The sequence below is a fragment of the Hippoglossus stenolepis genome, chromosome 17 (genome assembly GCF_022539355.2).
Source record: "Hippoglossus stenolepis isolate QCI-W04-F060 chromosome 17, HSTE1.2, whole genome shotgun sequence".
NCBI lineage: Eukaryota > Metazoa > Chordata > Actinopteri > Pleuronectiformes > Pleuronectidae > Hippoglossus > Hippoglossus stenolepis.
The window spans coordinates 469,438-478,826 of NC_061499.1; the positions used below are offsets into that span (position 1 = coordinate 469,438).

Below are 9,389 nucleotides of genomic sequence, written 5' to 3' on the forward strand. Positions count from 1 at the left end.
GAACAAAAAGAGAAATAACAGACGATCAACAAAGCACAAAAACCACACAACACAATGATAACATCCGTGTCCTGAACGATCCTGTAATCAACCGTCCTTCTCTCCCCGCTCCGTTCACAGGAAATGAGGTTAGAGCTGGATGAGAAGCGAGAGGTGATGAGGTCCCTGCAGGAAACGGCGAGTCGCCTGTGTCTGGAGAACCATCCGGCCAAACAGACCGTGGAGGTGAAGCTTTGATTTAATTCAGTCGGGCTGAATCGACCTTTTAAACATGTCGGCTCAAAGTGCATGTGAGGTTTTGTTTTGTTGCACTTTAAAAAAGTCCTCAGACGAACATTGCATCGAACAGAGTGTCACTGACTTGTGACCTTTTTGGAGAAAGTGGTATTTGGGAAATAGTACAAACCTCTACACGTGGTTCTTTGTGTTTTTGTGGGGTTGTATAAATGTGTCATCCTTCCTCTGGCTGTGTGTGTGTGCAGGCGTACAGTGCAGCCCTGCAGACTCAGTGGCAGTGGGTGGACCAGCTCTGTGTTTGTGTAGAGCAACATCTCAAAGATAACACGTCCTACTTCCAGGTGAGACAGAACGTTTTGATTTGTGTTTATTAATTTTCAGACTTGTAAATGTCCAGAATCATTTAGAGGAGGAAGAGTTCCCAAACTCCTGTTCAACCCCTGACCCTTAAAATAACTGTGCCCGAGACTTTGGACCCTGATTAACTACAAATGTACTGATTAGAGCTAAAAAAGAAAACATCCCCGACATGAACATGACTCTGATGCAACTGATGCAGAAGCTAATCTGTCATAATCCCCTCAGGGTTCACGTGGGGACAAAGAATCTTAAATCCAACATGACATATTTTATTATTTGCCTTGTTTCTCCACCTCAGGTTGACCTCCGGTTTTGGGAAACGTTGATTTAGAGCATTTTGTACGTGCTTTATACCCCCCCGTCTTTTTACTCATTTCTGTTTTATTGTTTTAGTTCGTGAGTGACGCTCGGGACTGCGAGTCGTACCTGCGTCAGCTCCAGGAAACCATCAAGAGACAGTACACGTGTGACAAGAACAGCAGGCTGACCAAACTGGAGGACCTGCTGCAGGACTCCATGGTATTTTCATTTTCCTCGTGTCCGTCCTCAAACAGGACAAATCTCTCGTTTTCCTCCTCAGACCAATCTACAGCATCTTTTCATTTCTTTGTAACCTTCAGACTAATCTGAAACACGTTTGTAATTAACATGGAACAGGAGATGTTACGGGAAAGGCCGCTGACAACAATCATTCACCTTCTTACATGTCACTTAACAGACGTTCATCCATTTCAGTCCAAGAAATCTCAGAATCATAACGTATTTTTCTCACAATAAAGAACTTGTGTGTGATATTTGTAAATTCCAGTTTTAGTTGATAATCTGGATACAAATACATCCAATTAAAAAAATTCCTGAAAATCCTTTTTATACATTTTCCTCATGTGATTTTATGATGGAATTATAATGTCTGAAGGTAATAAAGTAGTGATACTCAGTTTGATTATTCAGTTTGCTGGGTGCTCCCTCAGGTTTACAAGTCGTGTCATGCTGCCACCTTGTGTGCACAGTGCGAACCTCCCAGTAAGAATCAGAGACGCTGTGGTTTAAAACCAGCAGCACAGGAGCAGCAGAGGTCGACAGTGTGTTAACGCTCCTGGTTGTTGAGCTCAGGCTCAGGCAGCTGCAGCCACATGACACAGTGAAGTCATCTGGTGGAGAGCGGCCTCGCTGAATCAGCCCCCCCCCGTGGCTGGAGAGGAGAATCACACCTACACACACACTCTCACACTCTCACACACACACACACACACACACACACACACTCCCTGTCACAAACAACTGGCGTCTTCACCGATTGTAGTGCAGTCAGATTTGGTGGTAGTGTGTGTGTGTGTGTGTGTGTGTGTGTGTGTGTGTGTGTGTGTGTGTGTGTGTGTGTGTGTGTGTGTGTGTGTGTGTGTGTGTGTGTGTGTGTGTGTGTGTGTGTGTGTGTGTTTCCACTTCACTGTGCTCCATCTCTCACTGGGAGGAGAAAACAGACCGAGACAGATTCACCTTCTGTTCGACTCTGATGACAAAAGAGAAAATGATCAATTAACTAATTATTCTAATTCATTTACTTTTGTTAAAAGTTTTGTTTTGTGGTTTTACTTTTTAATTCCATCTCCTCACGGACCTGCATCATGATTCATAACTGTTTAAACTATATCTGTCAACTGAGCTGTTGATGATGCATCAGTGCTGCTGACTGCAGTGAAAGTCATCTCAGTGTGAAATTCATTTCTGAAGTGTAACGTCTAAAGTTGTTAACACAGCCCCCCTTAGCTTCTCTCTCTTGATCTCTGTCTGCCCCCTTCTCTCTCTCTCTCTCTCTCTCTCTCTCTCTCTCTCTCTCTCTCCCTGTTTCCTCGCTCTATGATAAATCTTTAATAACTCTCTGCTGGGGGCATCACAGATCAGAAATGTATTTCTGATGCTCAGAGTGAAGAGCACACAGTTAAATCTTTGATGTTTAGGAGTCCTCGCATCTCATCTCTCTTTACTTCTACTAAAGTCCGATCGGACCATGCTCTCTATATAAAGACTGGAATGCTGACATCTTGCGGCTTAAATATCGGATGATTTCCTCCTTCCTGCAGGAGGAGAAGGAGCAGCTGATCGAGTACCGGAGCACCGTGGCGAGTCTGGTGGGCCGGGCCAAGACGTTGGTGCAGCTCCGCCCCCGCAGCGCAGAGAGCAACCTGGCCGCCACCACGCCCATCAGGGCCATCTGCGACTACAGACAAATAGAGGTACGAGAAGTCGTGTGTCACATGTCCGTGTTTACCTCCTCAGCAAAAAGAGACCGTGCACTTCTGATACTGAAATCTGTCGAAGCTCTCAGTGTTAATGAGGAACGTCTCAGACGACCAGGACAAAGTGTGTGCACGTATATTCAGCACCAGCCCCCTCTGACCTCACCACTCTTGTTTTTAACCCTCACCACCAACAACCTCCTCTCTGCCCGGCACTTCCTCTTCCAAGTCCTTCCCACAAACCACTTTGTGGCGTCTCTATTTTACAAGTTCCCTCCACGCTCGGATGAAAACATCCACAGGACTTCTCCCCTCAGTCTAAATGGTCCTTAGTGATGTTTAGACTGTAGCCGAGGAATTAACGTCTCCAGCGGTTTTAACTTTATTTTAACTGGCATTTCCAAAGAGCCCCGTTAACAGCCAAGTAAGGACTGATGAGAAGACGACTCATAGAAAGCAGGGAAGTCTCTCTCGGCCTCTCACTCAGCCGGGAGGTCCTCAGGGAATCTAAAAGCTGATCAATTATACATCTGTCCCTTCCCCTCTGCGGGCTGAACTGAAGGCCGTCGCCCAGCATCCTCCTGCAGCTCGGCACGGACACGCAGCCGCTGCTATTTTTAGTCTGCTGTGTCTCCGCAGGGTCAATCTGTTCATTGAGGCGTGTGCAGCATGTGTGAGGTGTCCAGGTGGAGGAGGACGGAGGTTTTGTGTCTCTGCTGCATCACTGATCTGCACATGACCAAAGAAAATAATCTTCTCTCTCCTTCACTTTCCTGTGTGTTCTCCTTTCTCTCCATTCCCTCGTGTACCTCTCACTCCGTCCTCTTCCTCATCCTCTTCCCTCCCTCTCGTCTGTCGGCTGGGCTGGCAAGACAAACGTTCAGGTAGAGCTGCCTATATTCTCCCTCTCTCACCTCAGACTCGTACACTGCTCACACTCTGCGGTGGTTGCTCCTCTCTTATCAGCTGGGTGTCGTACAACCTCTGCTCACTGTCAGTCAGACACCTGCTCAACTGACAGGACAGTGGGTGTGTATTAGGAAGTATTAGAAAAACCCCGTTTGCTGTTTTATCCCTGTGTGTCCACTTATTATGTAGATTTGTTTTATACATAATAAGTAAATAAGTATAGTTTATTTCACAGACAAGAGACACAGAGTGGTTTACAGCACCAGTGGAGCACATAACTCCACCAAGGCCCAACAGTCCCTTAGATTTAAGCTAAAATCAAGATTCACCAAGTTGAACACACTCATAGATATCAGGGATCAAGATTTCTGCATTATTTTCTGGAGAACTTCAAAAAAAAGTCAAAATGTTAAAGAAAGAGGAATAAATTCGCCCCGTTAATCGAATCCGCTCCAAACTGGGTTCTTCCCTGACCAGTAACACATCCTTCCACCAAGTTTCAAGAAGATTTGTTCTGTAGTTGATTCGTAATCCTGCTGACAAACAAACAACCCACATTGAAAATATAAACTCCTTGTTGGAGGTAAAAATACCTGCACACATTTTAAAATACTTCACACCCTGGTGGTGAAACTGCTTTTTTAACAAAAACTGTCCCTGGCCTGAGAAATTGAACATGAATAACACTTCAAAAAGCTAAATTAAACTTTTTGATTCAGGGTTTTCTCCTCTAACTTCTCTGTAAACTAATATAAGTTGTACTGAGTCACACAGAGAACGATATGAACCAGTAGTCGTGCATCTTCACGGTGTCGTGGACTGGGATCAGTGGATAAGAGCCGGTAGCAACCACTGGGCTGAACTGAATCTCACACGGCCCCGGTCCCTGAGGCTCATTCAGTCAGCAAGACGACAACAAGTCACAGCTTTAAGCTTTGATTAACACTTCATGGATTTACTGTGTGTGTGCACAGCTTTGCTTTTCTGACGTACTTGATAAGTGTGTGTGTGCAGGGAAGGGGTGAGAGAGGGTGGTGGGGGGGGGCAGTGCAGCTTTTAATGTCCTGAAACTCTTTCTCACAGTCACAGCTTTACCTTTTCTTTATTTTGAGAGCTGAATTTCTACAGATTTTAATCCCAAACTCTCTCGTCTCTTGTCGTACGCTGGGTTTCTTAGAAATCACTTTTGAGAAATCCAGGCCCGGCTCCACTAAACCTCGCTCGGGGTTTGGAGAACATTCGCTGCTTCCACAATAAAAGCTCTGAGTTTTTTAGCAGCTTCTTGTAGTCCACACTTTGCTCGTGGCAGCTTCTTTAACCTCACATCATTTTAGGGCTTCTGCTAACGTCATGAAATCCATGAATGTTTGCGTTTTGTGTTGCATTATGAGTTTGTTTGCGATCAGCTTTTGGTTTACATGTTTTCCCTTCTCTCCTCCCTGGTTTCACCTCCTCCTCTTCCCTCTCTCCGGATGTCGCCTCCTCTTTGCTCACTCCCCACATCGGTCTTTTCATAACCTCCATTCCCTGTTTTTTTTTCCTTCTTTTTCCGTTGTCCTCCCGTCTCTTTGCATCCGTTCGGCTCGACCACCTCCTCTCAGATCACGATCAGTCGAGGGGAGGAGTGCGTCCTGGAGGACAACTCTCAGAGGACCAAGTGGAAGGTGATCAGTCCCACGGGCAACGAGGCCATGGTCCCCTCGGTGTGTTTCACCGTCCCGCCCCCCAACCAGGAGGCCATGGACACAGCCAGCAGGTCAGACTCATAAACCTCAGATTCATGTTGTGAGGCAAAGGGTTAAAACATTACTTGGATTTGTAAAAACATATTTGACTAACAAACCCAAAACACAGTTTATCCTGAACTTTAGAGGATCTCTAATTAGGAGTCAATTAACAGTTGATTGCAGATATGACAAATAATTTAAAAGTAGCATGTTCTTATGTATTAGGTTTATTGAATTTTATATTTTCAGGTTTATCGTAGAAATTGTGCAATACGGTGGATAATGATTTTAGTCACACTCGTGTTCTTCATGTTCAGGACGGAGCAGTTGTACCAGAAGGTCATGTCTCTGTGGCACCAGCTCCACGTGAACATGAAGAGTGTGGTGTCCTGGCACTACCTGCTCAAAGACGTCAGGGCCGTCTCCACATGGAACCTGGACACGGTGAGAAGAGTGGGTTCATGTGTCTCTTCTCTCTTCCTCTGCTCGGTCGTACTCATCTTCTCCTCCCGCGTCTCACCCCCCCCCCAGGTTCGATGCCAGTCTCCGTCGGAGCGGCAGCAGGTCCTCGACCACCTGGAGTCCCAGTTGGCCGACTTCCTGTCCGACAGCAAGGAGAGCTCTCTGTTCACGCCGGTGGAAAGACGGGAGCTGGAGCAGGACGTTCAGCAGGCCCAGCAGCACTGTCAGGACCTGCTGCTCAACATGGAGACGGGTGAGACACTGGGACTGTAGCTCTATAAAACCAGTAAATGTTTGCAGCGAGGCTGAAGTAACACTGTCTCTCTCTGTCTCTCCAGTTGAGAAGGACGAGTCAGTCTCTCGGTCGTACCTGTCCGAGCTGCAGAACATCACCCTGCGTCTGAATGAGGCCGAGCAGAGGCTGATGAGGGGCATTCAGACTCCGCCCCCCAGCAGGCTGTCAGGAGACACTGCTGACAACACCGTGCAGATCGCAGAGCAAGAGGTCGGTTTGAGACACATCTGGCAGCGACACCCTTTTTTATGTCGGGCAATTGTCTTTAATTTCCTAAATGGCCTCTCCTCTCCAGAAGCTGCAGTCGGAGCTCAACGCCCTGCGCTCTGGTTTGGGTGACGTGTCCCGTCGCTGTGTCCGATTCTTTGAGGAGAAGCCGACGTCCTCCAGCGTCCCCGTCCTTCGGTCTGAGCTCAACCAGGCTGTGGAGAAGACGGACAAACTGCACAACCTCTCGTGTGTCTACCTGGAAAAGTGAGAGGACTCTCGCGCTTCTGTTTCGTTGCTCAACTCAGAGATGTGAACCAAGAGTGTGTTGGTATTTAATTTGGTTTGTTTGTTTGCCGCTGCAGGTTAAAGACCGTCGACGTCCTGATTCGCAGCCTGGATGAAGTGGAGAGCCAGGTCAGGAAGTACGAGAGCCGACTGAGTGAAGAAGACATCGTTCCTGCCGACACCACGGCCATTCAAAGCCTCAGGGATCAACTCGGGGTAAAGGACTGAACATCATTCTCTGAACATCTGAAGAACAGGCGTCGTGTCGTGAATCTATTTGACTCTGATCCTCATTCTTTGTTTTCTGTTTTGTTTCCCTCCAGAAGTGGGAGGATGAACGGGGCGAGCAGGGGGACATCTTCCTCTCTCTGCAGTCCGTTGTGCGTCGGGCCAAAGAGGCGGGGTCTCAGCTCAGCAAGCTCCACCCTGACCGCAGCCCTGAGCTGCAGCTGTACCAGGAGAGAGCCAATCAGATGACAGACAGGTGGAGCGGCGTTCAGAGACAGATGGAGACACGGTGAGCAGCACAGGGGGAAGACGAGGTCTTGTCACTCAGGACCTCAGATTATTTCATGTACAAATACTGAATATAAAACTCAGGCTACTCTGTTATTATCTTTAAATGTTCTAAAAGTCATTTCCTGTTTCCCTGCAGACGAGCGGATCTGGACGCTCTGGGCTCGGACCTGCACCAGTACAGAGCCGGTCACTCGGCTCTGATCCGGTGGATCGAGGAGACGACGCAGAGACAAGAAAACACACAACCTGGACAGAGCGACAGCAAAGCTCTGTCGGAGCAGCTGGCCCAGCAGACGGTGAGGGACACGGATGTCTTTGAACATCCTGAACAATAAGATGCTTTGGATCGATTCTGCAGAATGATTCAGTCTGTTTGTAATAAAGACATTTGGGTTTTTATGATGGAAAAACGAGAGAAAAACAAAATGGAACCTACACATCACTTAAATAAATGACTTATAATATTTTTGTCTTTTTTTCAGGCATTAGTAGCTGAGATTGAACAGAACCAGACCAAACTAGATGAGTGTCAGACTCACTCCAAACAGTACTGCACCTCAGTGAAGGTAAGAGACCGCATCAGAAACTAAATATGTGAAATAGTCTAAATATTTATACATTTCTTTACTCACTCGTGCTCCATCATGGCTGTTTGGTGCAGGACTACGAACTGCAGCTGATGACGTATAGAGCCTTTGTAGAGTCGACACACAAGTCACCTGTGAAGAGGAGGAGGATGCATTCTTCATCTGACGCCATCACTCAGGAGGTAATGATAGAAACGACACTTCAGTGATTCGAACAATATCCATAATAACCCTAACTCGAGTGTTGTAACTTATATGAATCTCTTATCTCCAGTTCATGGATTTAAGCACACGCTACACGGCCTTGGTCACCTTGACAACCCAACACGTGAAGTACATCAGTGATGCTCTGAGACGACTAGAAGAAGAAGAGGTGGGAGTTTGATTCACTGTAAAACACGGTTTCGTTTTAAAATTGAGAAATGAGTTTTTCTCATTTGCCTGTAATTGATCAGTAGGATATTAATTACTGACTCTAAGTCCTTCTCCTGTTGTACTGAAGCTTTAGTGATGTTGAAGATGTGTCGACACTTTAATCTGTGCAGAAAGAGGTGGAGGAGGAGAAGCAGGCCAGGGTCGGACAGGTCTCAGATCTGCTGGGCTGGGTCAAAGGCCTCCAGGGACGGACCGGCGGCCCCAACGCTGAGTCCTCACTCGCAGCTCAACAGGTTGAACAGAAGTTTAATTCAACTTTAAGCCCCTGAAGATCTGAGCAAACATTTTAAATGCACCATTGTTTGTGAAAAGAGATTTTGGTGCTAAAGAGCTTATTGTTGATCTGTGTAAAGGCCATCAGTGAACAGCTAGCAGCCAAGAAGGACGAGGTGGCTGAAGCCATAAGGAGCACAGAGGTCTTCCTATTATCAAAACAAGCCAGCAAGTAAGTTCAGATCACACGTATGGACACACGCATGTCACACTACACCAACTTTACCCGTGTTCTACAAACCAATTCTGAGAAACACACGTGGAAATTATGAATAGAAACAAATAATTCAGAGGTTTATGTTCATTCCAGATTTGGAAATATGTATTAAAACCTCAAGGGAAGGTGAAGACCACCAAGGGAACCGTGTCACTCTCTCCTCCCCTGTGTCCTCTGCAGGTTGTCCCCAGAGGAGCGTGCTCAGGTGGAGGCTCAGCTGGACCAGCTCAAGTCCACCTACAGCCAGATGTGTGACAGCTCCACCCAACAGCTGCAGCAGCTGGAGCAACAACTTGCCAAAGAGGAGGAGAGAAAGGTATATAGGTCGGAGGGATGGACTGAGATGGAGACGCGACTCCACATATTTACAGAAAATGGTTTATTTTCGGCCTTTTCAAGCTTCACAAAGTGTCATTTTAAAGGTGCTTTCATACAAGGTTGTTTTGAGTGAATACGCTTGCAAGCTAAGTGTGAGTTTGCGTGTGTGGGCCAGCTAAAGTGTGTGTCTGTGTGTGTGTGTGTGTTATACGGCATGTTGTGTGTTCACAAAGCATTTTTGACAAACATCACCACTACTGATGAATCTCACCCATCGACTCGGTTTAACAAACATCACAGACCCCGTTCAGACGTGTG

General features: G+C 46.7%; 1 protein-coding gene across 33 annotated transcripts in view; it reads left to right on the forward strand.

Annotated features, from left to right (window-relative positions):
* Positions 1-9,389, forward strand: part of LOC118124678 (microtubule-actin cross-linking factor 1) — a 174,444-nt gene that overhangs the window by 93,640 nt on the left and 71,415 nt on the right. For 22 of the 33 annotated variants that reach the window (XM_047344265.1, XM_047344279.1, XM_047344269.1 and 19 more), the window contains 19 exons: positions 121-225; positions 483-578; positions 991-1,116; positions 2,679-2,831; positions 3,707-3,718; positions 5,345-5,499; positions 5,788-5,914; positions 6,002-6,185; positions 6,271-6,437; positions 6,523-6,701; positions 6,800-6,938; positions 7,046-7,239; positions 7,378-7,537; positions 7,724-7,807; positions 7,903-8,010; positions 8,103-8,201; positions 8,374-8,496; positions 8,617-8,708; positions 8,934-9,069. In XM_047344265.1, coding sequence (XP_047200221.1) covers positions 121-225; positions 483-578; positions 991-1,116; positions 2,679-2,831; positions 3,707-3,718; positions 5,345-5,499; positions 5,788-5,914; positions 6,002-6,185; positions 6,271-6,437; positions 6,523-6,701; positions 6,800-6,938; positions 7,046-7,239; positions 7,378-7,537; positions 7,724-7,807; positions 7,903-8,010; positions 8,103-8,201; positions 8,374-8,496; positions 8,617-8,708; positions 8,934-9,069 — 2,439 coding nt within the window. The remainder of the gene's footprint in view (positions 1-120; positions 226-482; positions 579-990; positions 1,117-2,678; positions 2,832-3,706; positions 3,719-5,344; positions 5,500-5,787; positions 5,915-6,001; positions 6,186-6,270; positions 6,438-6,522; positions 6,702-6,799; positions 6,939-7,045; positions 7,240-7,377; positions 7,538-7,723; positions 7,808-7,902; positions 8,011-8,102; positions 8,202-8,373; positions 8,497-8,616; positions 8,709-8,933; positions 9,070-9,389) is intronic. The other 11 variants (XM_047344267.1, XM_047344290.1, XM_047344295.1 and 8 more) reach the window with 1 other exon arrangement.